At 43.1% G+C, this 19,059-nt stretch overlaps 1 protein-coding gene across 4 annotated transcripts in view; it reads left to right on the forward strand.

Moving 5' to 3' along the window:
• The window catches only part of LOC147221018 (myosin-10-like), a 70,254-nt gene that overhangs the window by 41,130 nt on the left and 10,065 nt on the right, over positions 1-19,059 (forward strand). For 2 of the 4 annotated variants that reach the window (XM_086170281.1, XM_086170282.1), the window contains 24 exons: positions 482-625; positions 743-838; positions 1,048-1,166; positions 1,782-1,934; positions 3,013-3,186; positions 3,271-3,444; positions 5,482-5,596; positions 7,475-7,537; positions 10,088-10,281; positions 11,466-11,587; positions 11,752-11,821; positions 11,938-12,098; positions 12,234-12,342; positions 12,513-12,644; positions 13,775-13,981; positions 14,052-14,189; positions 14,275-14,398; positions 14,518-14,689; positions 15,100-15,312; positions 15,411-15,555; positions 15,658-15,864; positions 16,376-16,480; positions 16,905-17,057; positions 17,149-17,397. In XM_086170281.1, coding sequence (XP_086026407.1) covers positions 482-625; positions 743-838; positions 1,048-1,166; positions 1,782-1,934; positions 3,013-3,186; positions 3,271-3,444; positions 5,482-5,596; positions 7,475-7,537; positions 10,088-10,281; positions 11,466-11,587; positions 11,752-11,821; positions 11,938-12,098; positions 12,234-12,342; positions 12,513-12,644; positions 13,775-13,981; positions 14,052-14,189; positions 14,275-14,398; positions 14,518-14,689; positions 15,100-15,312; positions 15,411-15,555; positions 15,658-15,864; positions 16,376-16,480; positions 16,905-17,057; positions 17,149-17,397 — 3,539 coding nt within the window. The remainder of the gene's footprint in view (positions 1-481; positions 626-742; positions 839-1,047; positions 1,167-1,781; positions 1,935-3,012; positions 3,187-3,270; positions 3,445-5,481; positions 5,597-7,474; positions 7,538-10,087; positions 10,282-11,465; positions 11,588-11,751; positions 11,822-11,937; positions 12,099-12,233; positions 12,343-12,512; positions 12,645-13,774; positions 13,982-14,051; positions 14,190-14,274; positions 14,399-14,517; positions 14,690-15,099; positions 15,313-15,410; positions 15,556-15,657; positions 15,865-16,375; positions 16,481-16,904; positions 17,058-17,148; positions 17,398-19,059) is intronic. The other 2 variants (XM_086170283.1, XM_086170284.1) reach the window with 1 other exon arrangement.

The raw sequence follows: 19,059 nt of genomic DNA on the forward strand, positions 1-19,059 counted from the left end.
ATCGCCAAACTCTTCCAAGTGTACCAAGTATTATAGTACATTGATTATTGGCTTTTAGCCCGACAGAAGTCCCGGACGTGTCGAGCACTACATGTATAATAGAATGTTAATGATAATAAATGTATTTATAGAGCACAGTGCAATAATCCAATTCCAGTGTCACAAATGCATGGATGAAGAACTCTATGTCCTTAAGTGACAAGGCAAGTCAGATCTTAGCAATGTTTCTTGGATGGAAGAGGGCATCTCTGGTGAAGAAAGGGTCCTGTCAAAGGACAAACCAAGGCTCCCGACCGAATAACGCCGTCGTCCAAAGATAAGGGGAAATCATCATAAAGTTGACACAGCTAGGCATAAAACGTGTCCCGGAACGAATTCCTCGTACAATTTCAACAACTGAGCGCAAATAGCAGACCTTGAAAAAAGAAAATAAGAACACAAATCATCAACCGTTCATAGTCACTTTTCTTCCTTTTTCCAGCGGACCTGCTTCTGGAGGGCTTTAATAACTACCGTTTCCTGTCCAATGGTAACATTCCCATTCCTGGCCAGCAAGACAAGGAGAATTTCCAGGAGACGCTGGAGGCTATGCACATCATGAGCTTCTCCCACGATGAGATCGTCTGTGAGTATTAATTCCTGATGTGACACAGTGAACGGTGTAATTCTCCTTCCTTATTTATGATCACGTCCCATCCTTGCAGCCCTCGGGCTTGACCGAGCGTGTCCTTCTCCTTGCCAGGCATGTTGAAGGTGGTCTCTGCTGTTCTGCAGTTTGGCAACATTGTCTTCAAGAAAGAGAGAAACACCGATCAGGCGTCCATGCCCGAGAACACCGGTAACTATCTCCCATCCGGTCAACGTGTTTGTGCGCACGCGAATGCATGCGCGCCACATGCAAGTGCAAACACTAGTCATGGGCCAGGGGGATGGTACGTTGGTGTCCCTTCAGCTTTCACCGCGAAAGGTTGCAGGGACCATCTTGCTCATATCCACGTATGCTGTTTATTTATTCGTTGCGTGACAGCTTTTTCTGTGCACCTGCAGCTGCACAGAAGCTCTGCCACCTGCTCGGGATGAATGTCATGGAGTTTACCAGAGCCATCCTCACCCCGAGGATAAAAGTAGGCCGTGACTATGTGCAGAAGGCACAGACCAAAGAACAGGTGGGTTGTGCAAATGTTGGTTTAAAAACACTTTACCTTTGGTGAATGCTATCAAATGTAAAATGCTTTGAAACCGTAAGGTGTGAAAGAGCTGTATAAATGTATATATTTTGTCCCCATCTGCGATTGCCTATTTTACAATCATGAATGTGCAAAGTGTTGATTGTAGAGACTAATATACAAAAAAATATATGTGCAGTATACAAGACAATATTCAGTATGAACATTATCAGAATCATTGTCAGAATATTTTCAAAATGCCCTCTATGGTTACGACTTATTGCTCGTACTCGAGATGACATGGTCAAATTGCACATTTTCTTCTCAAATATTGTTTTCTCTAATCGCGAGTTGTGAATTATGAGTCAACTGACTTCCAACTCACCTCAATTTAAAGCATGCCCGTGAACACGTTCTTGTTGAACTTATGTTTGTGTGCTTGTTTTTAAATCTTTCTCTTCAAAGTACACCTGACTTTCCTAAACTTTTTGTAAACATAGCTAGGACACAGGACATCTAAACCATCTGGCCGATGTTCTCCTGTGCTGTACAATGTGCGCTTACATCACCCTATGATCTCCTCTAACACATTGTTGATCTCGGTGTCGCCCTCAGGCCGACTTTGCGGTGGAAGCGCTTGCCAAGGCAACATATGAGCGGCTGTTTCGCTGGCTGGTTCATCGCATCAACAAGGCCCTTGACCGCACAAAGCGTCAGGGGGCGTCTTTCATCGGCATCTTGGACATCGCGGGTTTTGAGATTTTCGAGGTGACAACCCATTTCCGCAGTGAAACCAATAACCTATACAATGTCGCTTTTTCTGTTGTAAATTGCACAAAGCGTAACGATCCAGCCAACACGATGGAACTATCGTTACTTTTATCATGTTATGCAGATTTTCTCAAAGTGCTTGAACTGATGATCGGAACAGGACGTCAACTCTTAGGCTCCCTTTACATGACAACACTTTGAGCCAAAAACACAAAACTCAGAAACGGGAACAGGCGCCAGGGTGGATGGATTTGAGAGCGCCACCATCTCTGTGTTGACAGGAAAAGGGCAACACTCTGAAAACCCTGGAGGCGGTGTGGCTCAGGGGGTCAGAGCGGTTGACCTTGGAACCAAACAGTTCTGGTTCAATTCCTATGCTAACCAAGTGTTGTTGAGCAAGACACCAAACCTCTTTAGCTCCCTTTTGCTTCATCCATGATGGGTTAAATGCGATGTTCAAATTTTGTTAATGTGCTCTATGTATATTTATTACAATAAAGGTAATCTTCTTGGGTTGTGGTCGATTGCAATTTGGGGTTGAGTCAACAACAATGGCTGTCTCCAAAGTTACCGCTCACGCTCCTCACTTCCGACGGGAAGTTTCTCTGCACATGCGCAGACACGTAGTCCATAACAACGATGGCTGGCCTCAATGTAAGGCTTGTGTTCCTCGGTCTAATGAATCTTTACCTGCCTCTTCAGCAAAGTGTGGATTCACGGCATCACCTTCTACTAAAGGGTCAATCGAGGATTGATCGTCAGTACATACAGAAATGAGATCGCTCGCCATTATTGATGTTAAGACTCCTTTAGTACCCATGGTGATAATGCAACAGGAAGTGTCTGTACACATGTGAGCATTTTAGATCATCACAAAATGACACCGCCAACTTGTGTATTTGTATGTGTACCAGAGTGTTTCTGGTGTTTCCTGCGAAAGTACTTAAAATGGCGACTTAAAATGAAACAGAACATTGTAAAGAAAACAGGGTCCAAGCCTGCATATATAACAATAATGAGAAAAAGAGGTATCACAATTCATTCTCCTGACTTTGGCTTTACATTTTCATTTTAGCTCAACTCGTTCGAGCAGTTGTGCATCAACTACACCAATGAGAAGCTGCAGCAGCTCTTCAACCACACCATGTTCATCCTGGAGCAGGAGGAGTACCAGAGGGAAGGCATAGAGTGGAGTTTCATCGACTTCGGCCTCGATCTGCAACCCTGCATTGACCTCATTGAGAGGCCGGTGGGTAATCTTTGTCTGTGCACGTTTAAGATGTGTACTCCTTAATCAATACAACAGTGCTACACAGAAAATCTGTCCCTTCAGAATAACCCTCCAGGTATTCTCGCCCTGCTGGATGAGGAGTGCTGGTTCCCTAAGGCAACAGACAAGACCTTTGTCGACAAGGTGCTACAGGAGCAGGGCACGCACACCAAGTTTCAGAGGCCACGTCAGCTGAAAGACAAAGCTGACTTCTGCATCATCCACTACGCAGGAAGGGTATGGATTTATGGATATTTTTTGTCTAGAGCTCTGGGAAAGTGTAGCTGTTTGGTCTGACCACCTAAGTATGCCTCTGTTTTAAAGAACAATTCCGATTAAGGCACAAGAAAAGGTGCATCCATGCTTGCAGAAGCTTAAAATCATTCATTTTGTTTTCCCCTTGAAATATAGGCATGTGAGCACTTTATCTGAGCGTGCACACTGAAGCGGTCTGTAACTGCTAATTGACACTAAAATCACTTTCACTTGATAGTTTTTTCATGAAAAGAAAACATCAGCTTTGACAGTAACTTCTCACATCTTAACAGGCTACAGGTTACTTACTACTACTACTATTACTACTATTACTTTCCTACTGTGCAAATTAAAAGGTGATGAATTTCCTTCTATTTCTATGATTTCCTTCTATGATTTCCTACTATTATTTATTATTGTTATGTTTTACTTGAAACTCTGGCACATCAATTTCCTTCGGGATAAATGTTCTCATTCTTATTCTTATTCTTATTCTTATTCTTATTCTTATGAACTCTTGTAAATATCTACCAAAATACTTATATTTACTTCCATAATCATCCATTTTCTACAGGTATTCTTTACACATCTGTGTTGCTACCTTCATACAGCATTTCCCCACTTTTGCGTACCTGGAAATAAACGTAGTGTGGTGTCCCGACATACAGCCAAAATTACTTTGAGACCCACAAGAAAGAACCAGGCATTAATGCGGATAAAATGAATTACAATGAAATAAACAGATTTTAAAACCGTCACATAACCTCAGTCTAGATCAGTATAGCTCAGGGGTCGGACACCTTTGGCTCCGGAGCTGCGTGCAGCTCTTTGATGCATCTGATGCAGTACCCTGTGTCTTTTGAAAATTATTATTATTTAGTATTTCATTAAAATTGTATTTTATTTTAGTTTGTTCATTTTTAAAATGTAATTTTACTGTGACTGCACGTGCCAGTAAAAGGATGTCAGCAAACAGAGAGAGGACGGCATTTTTGGTTTCCTGCCCGTGGATAATTTAAGTTTGGCTTTTTTTTTTTTTCAGAAATGTTACTTTGTTTTCTCTGCAGTTGTTCATTGATTTTAAAAAACATGCAACACATATTTTGTTTATACATAGTATCAAGACAAAAAAATAGCATTATATGCTAATTCATTTTAAATTTCAAAAGGCTCCCAGTGTTTCCTTCACTGTGGGGAAATGGGTCCAAATGGGTCTTTGCATAGTAAAGGTTGCCAACCCCTAGGCTAGTCTTATTGTAGCTACCCTGCTTGTGTGTTTGACCGTATCACTGCTTTAATAGAGTAGATCCGTATATCCACATCTGGTTCACATTGGGGTCCACGGTTCGACGCAGGTTACGTAACAGGGGTTTTAAATTTTGTGATATGCTCTGTCATCTGTATCGAGAAAATGATATTTAACAACATTAAATAGAGCACTCGTCAGTCATGGAAGCTGATATTATCTCTCGTTTAATCAGGTCTAATTGTCACCACTTCCTGAATACGGTCGAATAAAAACATCAATCAGCAGCGTTTGAACGTCAAAAGCAGGCCTAGCGCTTGCTGTGAGAAAGTGTTCAGATATATCAGATAAAGCCAGATATTAAGTGCTCAGCCTTGAGTAATAGAGACGGCATTCAATAGGAATTTAAAATAAATCCTGCATAGCACTGATATTTAAGAAGAAAGTTTATTGCAAATGCCGAATTTACCTATGCAGGACTCTTACTTCTTACTTACTTCTAATGTGATGTGGTCCAATGTGGATACAATGCCGTCAGGGACGACTGTTATTAAAATGTGCTAATACGATCTTTATTTTACCTTATCATTTTCTGAGCATGACCCGGTAAAGTTGAGCAGCAGTTTCACATACATTTAACGTACATACAGTTTGTAGTGAAATGAACTAAATGTAGTACTATTAAATTATACCAGATTACAGCAGCTTTGGTTTGTACATTTATAGTCTGTCAGTGCAAAAGTCATCAAAGTATAATGTATGTATTTGCATAGGTGGATTACAAAGCCGATGAATGGCTTATGAAAAACATGGATCCCCTGAATGACAACGTTGCCACTCTGCTGCACCAGTCTACAGACAAGTTTGTTGCCGAACTTTGGAAAGACGGTGAGTCTCTCAAAAACGTTTCACTGAATAATAGTCACACCACACCTATACTGGTAAAGTGAAAATCATAGCTGGAGTCGCTCGGGGAATCTCAATGAAGGATGTGATCGTCTTTAAAACAGCTGATGATTGTCCCAAGACTGTCAATTATCGATAGATGTAACTGTACGATCTTTGGTTGATGACCTTTATTTTGGTGAGACAAAAAAACCTCTGTAGAAACGGATGCCCCAGTACAGAGGACCCCCCTCTTTGGGTCAGGACTCCTCGGTCCACTAACATGTGAAGACAGCAATGTCCACATTTTAGCCAGAGAAGACAGATGGTTTGAAAGGGTCAAAGAAGGTGTCTTTGTCAAACTTGGGAGACCTTCACCGAACAGAGGACGGGTCTTCGACATAGCCTTTCACTGACATACAACACCGAGCTGCGACCCATACCAAGTCAGGTCAACACGCACATACCAGATCTGTCTGCACCCCGCAACCCACCCGAAGGTCAACAACCCAAACCAGGCCGTGGCGACTCCCGGCTGAACCTCAGCCCCAGTGGACTAACTGACTTCTTTCGTTTCACACAATATACACATTAGCCTTACAATTCAGATTCCAACAGAGGAATCTCTGAGAGTACCCCCAATTGGCCAACCCCAACCCAAGAAGGTATACTATACACCAAAAACTCCTGAGGGTCCGTTAGAGCCTAAGAGCCCTCTCTAATGAGAGGAGGAACATCTTAAAAGCAAAAACTAAGTCTAGTCCTTGAATTAGATTTGGTGTTTAACCATCACCTTGATGGCTGAGAACCTTCACTGACTCTTAAAGCTGTGACCCAGACCTGTGCCATGTACCAATGTTCCCCAACCTTTTTTGTACCAGAGACACGTTTTATGCATGAAAACGTTTCCACGGACCGGTTAGAGGTGCACAGGGTTCATATAACAAAAACATTTGTCAGTCCACAGTATTTAATCTGAATACAATGATTACACTTTATATTGGGCAGTTACAATATTAAGTGCGGGAGTAAGAAGAAGGCGGAAACAGTCGTTTTTCAAAATAAGATCCGGAAGGTTTAATGAAAAAAATATAATTTGTACAGAGATTTTCTTTGTGGATTGGTAGCAGGGGTCCCAAGGGGTTGGGGACAACTGCCCTATTGTTCCAGAGCTTCAACATGGTGAAGGGGTAAACTAAGAAAGCCAAAACATTATATTCAACCAAAAAAATTGGGTGTTCTTTTGTGATGATTCAACTGATTTTCTTTTACTGCGGTTTCATAATTGAGGCAGCGGATTGCCCACTTCTAATATTGAAGTCGGTGGCTTCAACAACTTCAATTGAAATTTTTAGTATTTTAGTATTTTTTTAGTATTTTTAGTATTTTCAATGTTAAATTCAGTTGTATGCACTTGGTTTTTGAAACATCTGTTTCCCTGGTTTATACATGAGAAGATTATTTTTAAGGAAATAAAGCAGTACAACCTGTAATTACATGGTTGCAATGGAAATGGGTCAGGAACATTTCAATGTGTTTTGGTGAAATACAGTTTTTGACTTCAGTTGTGATTATTTATCAGGTCAGCAATTATGTTTGTCCAATAATCTGTATCTGAAGGTTGCGCTAACCTTAGCTGTACTTCTTTGCTTAACATGGTGTTATGCTAACACTATGCTAACAAATTTGAAAAGCATAGGTGACACCATGCCTAGTAAGTTTTCAAATGAGCTGACATTTACATGGCATGTTTTTTTAGCATAAAAATCTAAAACCTGCTTTTTGAAGTGTTTATGTATTTACAAGACTTGGTCACAAGCGCTCTTCTTCTATCTCACGCTCTTCCCTTATCTCCCTCTCTCTGCAACTCCATTGCTATAGACATTCAGACGTTTCAGAGAGCCTCTTTCTATGACAATGTGTCTGGGCTCCATGAAGCTCCAGGTGACCGGTGTTTCTGTCCCGCCACTCATCCTCTCAGCACGATGCTATGCATGCTATTCACCCTCAACACGCCTACTACGCCCCTGACCCTTCCTGTAAACCAACCCTGTAACCCTGTTGCATATCATAAATGAAAACATACTCCTACTGTATTGTTCACGTGGCTCGAGGTAAGGATTCTTTTCCATTCCAGTCCAACTCAGTGTTTGTCAAATAGATGGAGACCCCACATGCTGCTTCCTGTAGATATCTCAGGACTACATCTTTGCCTGAAGAGCAGCAATTCAGAGATCTAGGTCACTAGGGATAAATAGTGCCTATTAAATGAAACTATAGCATTGTTAGCACTATTAAATGAATGTAAGGCCAGGTTGATGAGCTGCAAAGCTAAATTTAGGCCCTGCTATGTGTAGGAAGGAGGGATGGAAGACAAATATTTTGAAAAGTATAACGTTTTTTCTACAAAATCATTCTTCTAAGCGACATAATAGCCCTGTTGCAAGGTTTTGCAGTTCTTTGAACCTTTTCTGGAACTTTGCTTTTATGTCCTTCATTCAGACAGCAGAGGGACTGGTGACCACGGACCTCAGTTCATAGATACAGTTTAGCTCCCGTTCCGAGGTGGAGTCTTTTTACAGTTCCATAGAAACTTGTATGACGTAGCTGCTTGGTAGGACTCGTAAGCCACGGCCACCGCCAGAGATTTCTCGTAGACTGTGGAGCACCATTGTCAAAAGCAATCGTGGGTACTAGTCAGCTGTTTTCATGCGACAAAATTGGCAGACCAAGAAATGGTTGATGAAGAGGTTGCAGCTCTTATGACCTACAGTACTACGTCACAGGGATCCAAGGGGTTGCAGTATCACAAACATTTTGCCCAAAATAAGTATGGAGTGGTGAAGCAGCGTATGGAGAACATGAAAGCTGTGACAGCTTCTTTGCTGAGATTTGGTTTTTTGAGTGTTGCACTTAAGGTACACGTAGTAGGCGCTTGCGTTACAGAGGTACCCACCATGGTCCCTTACTGCCTTTGAGAACCAAAAACTGAAAGCTTTCCCTGGGGGACGGTCATTCCTGGAAGGAAACTTTAGCTGGACCGTCCTGAGAATTGTGGCTTTAAAACTTTACGGTCTGAAAGTGTCTATCAGCACTAATGGGTTGTGCTGTGTATGCTATCTTGAGGCTGTATAATATTAATATGATTATAAACTGAACTCAATGAAATTCAGAACAACGTTGCGGCGAACTGGAAATAGTTTTCATCGACTCACAGTTGAAATCGCTGTGTTTGTTTGATTAACTTGCAAGAGGCGGAGTTGTTGCACAACTTTTTCTTGCCCGCAGCAGTTTCAGGTTTGTGATCTGACGAAGTATTTATGATGGCCATGTTTTTAATTAATGTAATAAGCTGTCAAATTTAATGCCTACAGCCTCAATAAAGGCTGACCTCCTTTTTAGCACTTCACGGGGTAAAACAAATATTCACTGGCCACTAATATTATGTATTCCTTGCTGGTGGTGGAAAAGGAATGTGCTCCCCACTCCACCACATCCCAGAGGAACCGGGTTGGATTGAGATCTGGGGTCTGTGGCAGCCATTTATGCATAGTGTCCTAATTTCGTGTTCCATAAACCAGTTTAAAATGCTTTAACCATTTTGACATAAGGCAAAGCATCCATGAGAAAGAGGGCTTGGTCATCGAAGAACAGAAGAGGACGGCGACTATTCCCAGGCAGGTTTTGATTAATGATGTTCGAACGGTTGAAAGGGATCCCGAATCGTGCCAAGCAATTACGCCCCTCCACACCATCACCACCAGCCATTTATTCAAGACAGGATGGATCAATGCTTCCAAGTTGTGACAGCAAATTGTGACCCAACTGTCCCAATTACCCTGAAATCCAGACCCACTGCTGCAGACACAGTTTTCTAATCCAACCATTGTTCGGTTTTGCCGAGCCCGCGTGAATCATAGCTCCGGTATTCTACTCGTCTGCGTCGAGGTTTGACGTGTTGTGAAGTCAGAGATGATCTTATGTCACAGCTCTGTCTATATCCTTTGAGTTTCTGCAATTTAAATTGGCGGATTGGATATTTTGTTAAAAAACAGGTAAACAGGTATTCCTAATAAATTGGCCAATGAGTGTAGCTGGATTGAAAACATCCATGAAAATCAACACTTGTCAACAGTGACCTACCTTAGATGAAATAGTGATGCAAGAAGTGTATTTTTACAATGTGCTCAGTAGATGGCCCTCTGTTTGCATGCTTGTAAAATCATATTGGTGTGACTGGCCTCCATGTATTCCAGCAAAAAGAGAAAATACCACTTTGCTGCACATATAAACCGACATCTTGTTTTGGTGGAAATCCAAATGGGCTTCAAACATTAACACAAAAAAAGAAGTTGTCTTTTCTCTTTCCCTCATACTGTCTCTGCCTCAGCACATACCCTAATGTATTGTACTCATCAGCATCCTAAAAAATGCGTCAGCCGCCGCAGCTACCGGATCATGAATATTGATGATTGTTTTTTTTCTCCTTACCAGTTGACCGGATTGTCGGTTTGGACCAGGTGGCGGGAATAAATGAGACCGCCTTCGGTGCCGCATACAAGACCAAGAAGGGCATGTTTCGCACAGTGGGGCAGCTGTACAAGGAGCAGCTGTCCAAGCTGATGGCAACACTGAGAAACACCAACCCAAACTTTGTTCGCTGTATCATCCCCAACCACGAGAAAAGGGTCAGTCAAATGTTTTACTAGCAGATCCAGAGTTTTGCTGTCACATGCGTTGGTCCCTGTTTCAAATCAATAAATAAAACAAGGACACAACAACAACAGCACCTTCTTAAAATCATACTTTTCTCAGTGAGTAGAAGCAAAACAGACATTCAAGTATTGTGAATTAAGATTGCATAGGATTTAAAACACATCCAAAAACACTTCATGCAACAGCTGTCAGATTCTGAAGGCCTCTTTATATGCCACGTGAAACTTTTTTTTATTTTCGTGATACAGAAATGTCATATTTATATGTGGATCTACTGCTTTTCGTTTTTCTACAGTTTTTACACTTATCAATTGGTAGTGCCTTTTTGTTATTAGCTTCCACATGAAACGCTGCAATTCCATCGCACAGATGTTTCCAGATGTGACCCCAATATCAACTTTTGTTGGCCGCGTTTAGCACCTCGCTCGTTTATGCCGTTTGGCAGGGTCTTGTTGATTTTGCAGCTTTGTTTTGCGTTATTTTTGGTAAGTTTTCATTTTCACAAGGTGTTTGTGAAGTGAACATTGACCCTCGGCTTGGATGAAATGCGCTTAACAGCTAGTGTGCAGTTTTCGAGGATAAATACTTACACAGTTGTCTGATAACACTTTCCATGTAGCGCAGGTTTTGGACCACACTGTTTAAGATTATTTACAGAAAGCAAACATTCAGAAAAACTTCTTTTCGCGGACAGATCTCATCTCAATGTGGGTGGCCTTCTGTCTCGACCAGTTGGGGTCGAACAAAGTACAGAGAGATACGATAAAGAGAGAGGGAATGAGGGTTTGGAGAGACTGGCACAATGATCTTTTACTACTAATACCAGTTGTGCTCACTGTTAAATAGCTGAAAATATACATACAAATAGTTTTGATATTCATACAAGGAATAACAATGGTGGATGGCGAGTGAGACACTTTCGTAGATCAAGCCACGACCCTTGGATCTCAGTAACTCCTGTTCTACTTGGTAAAAGACAGGGCTTTTTGTTGATTTATAAAGTATGATCACATTTAAAAGGTTGCTTCATGCCCAAGTTTGCCGCTTCATCTTTCAGTATTGTCAGCATTGGTTATTATTTCAATAACCAATGTCCCTCTCCCGTCTTTGTTTCTCAATCCTTGCTCCACTGTTTGTCCTCGGTCCCTTCGCTAAGGCCGGCAAACTGGATCCCCAGCTGGTTCTGGACCAGCTCAGGTGCAACGGTGTCCTAGAGGGGATACGGATTTGCAGACAGGGCTTCCCCAACCGCATCGTGTTCCAGGAGTTCAGACAGAGGTGATGCTTTAACTCTCAGCCTGTTGTTTAAGTTCCTGTGTATGATGCAAAGTATCACAATATATGGGAAAAATAATCAGTCAAACAGACACTTGTGTCCTTCAACATTGTCGCGCTGGCTTTCTGTTCTAAATGTCGGGCTCGCTCCTGCGCTCTGTGTTCAGATATGAGATCCTTACTCCTAATGCCATTCCGAAAGGCTTCATGGATGGCAAGCAGGCCTGTGAGAGAATGGTAAGACGTATCTTTATGAACAAATGGAAATAATTTACTATTAGACATCACAAGGACAGACTTGGACCGTGCTCGAACTGAATTGTGACACGATTCTGTGTCTCTCGCCTCGGTAGATTCAAGCCCTGGAGTTGGATTGCAACCTTTTCCGTATTGGCCAGAGCAAGATCTTCTTCAGGGCTGGAGTTTTGGCCCACTTGGAGGAGGAGAGGGACCTGAAGATCACTGACATCATTATTTATTTCCAGGCTGTCTGCCGTGGATATCTTGCACGCAAGTAATGGCTGCTCTCCTTCCATTCATTGCATTTGAAATCCACACAACAGTGGGCTGGAGTGGTTGTCATGTACGGACTTTAGCTTGGGCGGTAGTTTGTTCGGTTTGATCACGCAGACTTCCCATGATTCTCCAGAGCCTTTGCTAAGAAGCAACAACAACTCAGTGCCCTGAAAGTTCTCCAGAGGAATTGCGCCGCGTACCTGAAGCTGCGCCACTGGCAGTGGTGGAGACTTTTCACTAAGGTATGTTCCTCTGGCTTTGAATTAGAGCAATCAAGGATGTTTACATAGCATGTTTGGGACAAACAGACATGTGCAAAGATTACAATGCCATTGTAACAGACGGCAAGAGAATCGGGAAAACAATCAATGTTCAATATGACTGCTGAGATGGTATTCACATTCACCTGCAGGTAAAGCCCTTGCTGCATGTTACCAGACAAGAGGAAGAGATGCAGGCTAAGGATGAGGAGCTGGTCAAGGTGAAGGAGAAGCAAAACAAGGTGGAAGGAGAGCTGGTGGAGATGGAGAGGAAACATCAGCAGGTCAGTGAATATCACACAAGACGCCATCCCAAATAACGACATTCCAGCAGAGGGGAGCATTCGTGAGGAGCAGTATGGTATCTTGCCAAGAGAAAGTACAGCAGATGTAGTATTTGTTTTGAGAATGTCTGTAGAAAAGAAGGTCGGAGGGAGTTGCATTGTGCCATTGTAGATCAGAAAAAGCATACAACGGGGTGCTGAGAGAGAAACTGTGACCGTATGAGAAAATCTGGAGTGGAAAGAAAGTATGTTAAGAGTGGTGCAGGACATGTATGCCAGCTGTGAGACAGTGGTGAGGTGTGCAACAGGTGTGACAGAGGAGTTCATGGTGGAGGTGGGATTACATCAGGGATCAGCTCTGAGCCCCTTTTTGTTTGCTATGGTGTCGGACTGCCTGATGTTTGCAGATGACACTGCTATCCATAGTATGAGCAGGGAGCAGGGGGAGGAAAATCTAGAAAGGTGGAGGTATATCCTGGAAAGGAGAGAAATTCAGAGTAGCCGAATCCACCGAGTGGAACGATGAGGCAACGGGGGCCAGAGATAAAGACGATGGAAGGTTCGCTGTTCTTCCAGTTCATATACACAAGCTCAATCTTCCACAGCAACGGAGAGGGTGAAGAAAAGGTGAAGAAACAAGCGACGGGTGATGAGTATCAGCCAGAATGAAAGGAAAGGTGTAGAAGACGGTGGCGAGACCAGCGCCCTTGTCTGGTTCACTGAGGAAAAAACAGCAAGCACAGCTGGAGGCAGCAAAGATGATAATTTTGAGGTTTTCTTTGGAATTGAGGAGGATGTAAGGATCAGGAATGAGTCCATTAGAGGGACAGCACATTTCAGCTGTACTGGAGATGAAGTCAGACTGAGATAGCTTGGACATGGACAAAGGAGGGACAGTGAGGGTAGAAGGAGGCTGAGGTTGAAAGTGGCAAGTCGGAGTGGTAGAGCAAGACAGGAGAGGAGATTTATGGATGGAATGAAAGTGGATAGGAAATGAGTTGGTGTGATAAAAGAGGATGCAGAAGAGAGGGTTTGTTGGAAGCGGATGATTCACTGTCCAGGGAACAGGAAAGAAATAGGTCTTCTTAGGTTTTTCATGGTTTATAATTGACAACTTTGTTCATGCACAGTTAATTGAAGAGAAGACCATCCTGGCGGAGCAGTTGCAGGCAGAGACAGAGCTGTTCGCAGAAGCTGAGGAAATGAGAGCTCGCCTGGCTTCTAAGAAGCAAGAGCTAGAGGAGATCCTTCACGATCTAGAGTCCAGGCTGGAGGAAGAAGAAGAAAGGAACCAGGGGATGCAGAATGACAAGAAGAAGATGCAGTCTCACATCCAGGTTTGTCCCCAAAGACCTCCTTTATTGCTGCAAATATATGATGGTATTTAAATTTTATTCTGTTATTTAGGACCTTGAAGAACAACTGGATGAGGAGGAGGCTGCCAGGCAGAAGTTACAGCTGGAGAAAGTGACAGCTGAGGCCAAGATGAAGAAGTATGAAGAGGACATTTTACTGCTGGAGGACCAGAACTCCAAGTTCCTCAAGGTGAGAAAAAAAATCATCATGTAGAATGTCTTGAGAGTGAATACATGAGGGGTCTTTAACAACTCAATTTTCTGCCCCTCTTTAGGAAAAGAAGCTGATAGAGGATCGAATCAATGAAATGACCTCGGTGCTCGCTGAGGAGGAGGAGAAGACCAAGAATCTGGGCAAGGTCAAGAACAAGCAAGAGATGATGATGGCTGACTTGGAGGGTATGACAAACGTCAGGTTTTGTGACATTTATCTTGTAAAAGGCGATAATCGGTATCGATTTACCGCATACGTTCATTTTTATGTGTATTTCTCAAACACGACGTTGTTCCTAAACCAGAGCGACTGAAGAAAGAAGAGAAAACGCGCCAGGAGCTTGAGAAGTCCAAGAGAAAGCTGGATGGGGAAACGTCCGACTTACAGGACCAGATAGCGGAACTCCAGGCACAGACGGAGGAGCTCAAATCCCAGCTGGGCAAAAAGGAAGAGGAGCAGCAAGTGTTTCAATCCAGGTTGGAGACATTTCGTAACACGCCGTATCACGTAACGGTGAGCGAGGAGGCAACTGACACAGAGCAGTATCCCTCCGAACAAGATGCCTTCCCACCCGTCACTTCATTTGGCACATTTTATTAGACTTACGCTCCCGACAAGGTCTTATAAACTTGTTGAAAATAGCCTGTGATCGTACATGTGCTGGTCAGCAGGCTGCCTCATCAAGAGTGGAATGTGTTTGTGTGCGCCGTGCGTGCAATGTGTCTGGTATGTATGCGTCACTGTAAATTTAAAAACCGTGCCGGTAAATGATGTTTCAAAAGAAGGCTGTTATACGGGCGGCGGTGATGATCGCATCTCTGGCGCCACCCAGCGGTCGGGGAGCGGATGACTTCTCGCGGTCATCACTGCCCTTTGTGTCCCGCAGGGTCGAGGATGAGGCAAGCCAGAAGAACAATGTTCTAAAACAGGTCAGGGAGCTGCAGTCGCAGCTCTCTGAGCTGCAGGAGGATCTGGAGTCTGAGAAACTGGCCAGGAACAAGGCGGAGAAGCTCAAGAGGGACTTGAGTGAAGAGCTGGAGGCCCTCAAGACTGAACTGGAAGACACGCTGGATACAACTGCTGCCCAGCAGGAACTCAGGTACCAAGGGGACCTTTTCACTACAAAAGGGAACCAAAAGGAAAGAGATTGGGGTTGTTTTTTTTTTTTTACATTTTTTGTCTGTTCCCCTTTTTAAGAACCAAGCGAGAACAGGAAGTGGCAGAATTGAAGAAGGCCATTGAGGAGGAGACAAAAAATCACGAGGCTCAAATCCAAGAGATGCGACAGCGGCACGGCAGTGCCTTGGAGGAGTTGTCTGAACAGCTGGAACAGGCCAAGAGGGTAGGTCATCAGCTGAATGTAATGTATCTCAGGAGTCTCAAATTCACGAAATCAAGAATCCATCTAGTGACACCATTTTTTGTGGATTGTGATGATGTCTAGTTCAAGGCCAATCTGGAAAAGACCAAGCAGAGCCAAGAAAATGCCAACAAGGAGCTGGCCAGTGAGGTCAAGAGCCTCCAGCAGGCCAAGACTGAGTCCGAGCACAAGAGGAAGAAGCTGGAGGCTCAGTTGCAAGAGGTCATGGCCAGGGTCACAGAAGGAGAGCGGGCCAAGGGGGAGCTGGCTGATCGCTCCCACAAACTGCAGGTTCGGTGGACAACAAATGCACCGTGTGTTCGCAGCAGTCTCACGATTCCTTTGAAATACCGATTTACTGATAATTTAGCCTCCACGTGCTAATGCAAACACACCCCTGGAAACCAGGTTCAAGTGCGCAGCTTGGTATTCCCTACACGAATTTGCTGTGTTTATTTTTTCAAAGTGGGACTCCAGTTATGAATTTCCTTTACAAAAGTCCTATCACTCAAACATTTGCTATGCGCTTAATCTATTTCGATAGATTAAAAACAAGAAATCATAGGGGACAATTTTTTTTACCTGAAAGTTAAAAAAAAACGCAAATCAAGCGTTCAGGATATGAAGCTCCACAATAGCAGTCAAGTCAAGTCAGATTTTGTCACAGCCATTGGGAGAAACCTTCCAGGCAGACCCCGGTTCAATCTGGGCGGCCTTCAGCCTCGACCAGTCGGGGTGAAAGGAAAGAGAGTACCTTTGTAACGAGGGCTTTTGATTGACAACGGGACTCGTCCTTATACAGACGGAGCTGGACAATGTGTCGACCATGCTGGAAGATGCCGAGAGGAAATGCATCAAAATGGCCAAAGATGTCGCGGGGCTCGAGAGTCAGCAACAAGACACACAGGTGAGTCCACCTGGCTACTGATGCTAGCAGGCATTCTGTCGATAGGGTGAGAGGCTCGGCCATCCAGGAGGGGCTCAGAGTCGTGCCACAGCTCCTCCGCATCCGAAGGAGCCAGATGAGGTAGCTTGGGTATTTGGTCCGGATGCCTCTTGGACGCCACCCATGTGTGGTGTTCCGGGTACGTCCCGGCAGGAGAGGAGCCCTGGGGAAGACTCAGGACATGCTGGAGAAATGATAACTCTTTGCTGGCCCCAGGATTCTAGAAGACCTGGATGAAGTGGCCAGGGAGAGGGAAGTCTAGGGCCTCTTTGCTCAGGCTGCCGACTCTGGATGAAGTGTCAGAAATTGGATGGACGGATGAATGTATGTTTGGAAAGATAGATGGCATTCTGCTGAACAAATCGAATGTATGTTTTGATTTAAGGAGCTGCTCCAGGAGGAGACGCGTCAGAAGCTGAACCTGAGTAGCCGCGTCCGCCAGTTAGAGGAGGACAAAAACAATTTGCAGGAGCGGCAAGAAGAGGATGAGGAGGCTCGCAAAAATCTGGAGAAGCAGATAATGTCATTGCAGGCTCAGGTATGACATGAAATTTCTGTTTGACTTTTGAATTTTCGTTTGGTTTTGAATTTCACCCACTGGATCAATACGTGCTGTTTTCTGATTCTAGCTGTCAGAGAGCAAGAAGAAGCTCGAGGATGACGTGGGGACAATAGACAGCCTGGATGAGATGAAGAAGAAGCTACAGAAGGACCTGGAGCTGTCCAACCAGTGCCTTGAGGAGAAGACAATCAGTTTTGAGAAGATGGAAAAGACAAAGACCCGTCTGCAGCAAGAGCTTGATGATCTAACAGTAGACCTGGATCACCAGAGGCAGATCGTGTCCAGTCTGGAGAAGAAGCAGAAGAAGTTCGATCAGGTGAGTTTCTAGTTTTTTGGTGATATTGTGCTGGGTTTTCTATCGTTAGCAATCAAATATCAAGTCAAGTCAGAGGCGATTTCTATGGCGCCAAATCACAACCCAGTCGTCTGGTGACACTTTCCATGCTGAGCAGGTCTGGACCAACATTTAAGATGCATGATCCACGATCAAGCACCCGGCGGCCGCGTCAAGGAATCACTGCCTTAAACTGAACGGAAACCTCGGACGAATTCCAGCTCAGTGTAGGCGGCCTTCTGCCTCAACTGGTTGAAATAAAAAGAGAGCAAGAGTGTGGTAGAAACAAAGGGGGAGTGAGGGCATACTGATCTATTACTATTAATATCAGTTGCACGGTAATAGCTGAAATTATACAAAAATAGCTTGAATATTATCCAAGCCATAAGCTGTCCCAACAAGGAAGATTTTAAACCTGGTCTTAAGCAAAGAGATGGCGTTCACCCCCAAAAGCTACCTTCTTTGTCTTACATCAAGAATTGCCTCGCTCAGTAGTGTCTGCGTCCGCTCTAGAAACCAAACACGAGCGTCATTTATTTCAATTTCTTTTTCATGGTATCTGAAATACCAATGGTATAATATGCGTGGTCTCATGACTGACTTGCGATTAACTAAGTGAAGCTAACTCTGCAAAGTGTTAAGCGATAGGCAGTAGTAAATAGACAAGAAGCACCTTATAAACCCCAAGTAGCCAATTTCTATGCAATAGTTTCTCACTTCTCATAAGGACGTCACGAGAGACTTATCAGCGAGGATAAACTCACTTTGGTCTTTTTACCTATTAATTATCTAACATGTATTATAAAGGTTTTATTGATCTCAAACACCACTGTTATTGGAGGTGATGGAGTAGGTACAAAATAATCATTAATGAATAAACTTTGTCAAGGCCCGACAACCCCAGGACGAGGTAATGTGGTGAGACCGGATAAATATCTTGGTCATAAATGTGTTCATATATAAATAATTGATGTTTGTTAAATATGTCTGGAGTTTCTTGTAAGTTGTTATTACATATATGTTATTACATTCTGTACATGCTACACAGAAACATTGTTTTAAACTTTTAATTAAATGCATACCGGTAACATCCACAAATACTGGAATTGCTTTTTGCCTAACAGTGCCTATAATACGGCTGATGGAAAAGATTTATAATAAATAACACAAGGAAAAGTCCATCCATCCATCTATTTTCCATTCCTGCTTTGTCTTACTCCAGTTGATTGCTATCTTGCGCAGCGAAACCATTAAAGTCGTCTTCATCGGTGTCGGAATTGAACGGCCACTGAATTTCGCAGTCATTTCATCAGTCCGATGTGACGTTAGCCCAAAAAAAGTAAATAAATTAGTAAAAAAGTAGCAGCTTACAGTCTGGAAATGATGGTATATAAGAATAAGAATAAGAATAAGAATAAGAATAAGAATAAGAATAAGAATAAGAATAAGAATAAGAATAAGAATAAGAATAAGAATAAGAATAAGAACATATTTATCCTGAAGGAAATTGTTGTGCCAGAGTTACAAGAAAAATATAACAATAGTAAATAATAGTAGAAAATTGTATCTTAATTGTGTCTTGAGTAACAAGTGAAAACTATAAAGTGTCTTAAGGTCTTAAGTAACAAGTGAAAGATAAGGAGT

This window comes from Fistularia commersonii, chromosome 23, assembly GCF_037954325.1.
Source record: "Fistularia commersonii isolate RoL2024-O1a breed Wild chromosome 23, RoL_Fcom_v1.0, whole genome shotgun sequence".
Classification (NCBI taxonomy): domain Eukaryota; kingdom Metazoa; phylum Chordata; class Actinopteri; order Syngnathiformes; family Fistulariidae; genus Fistularia; species Fistularia commersonii.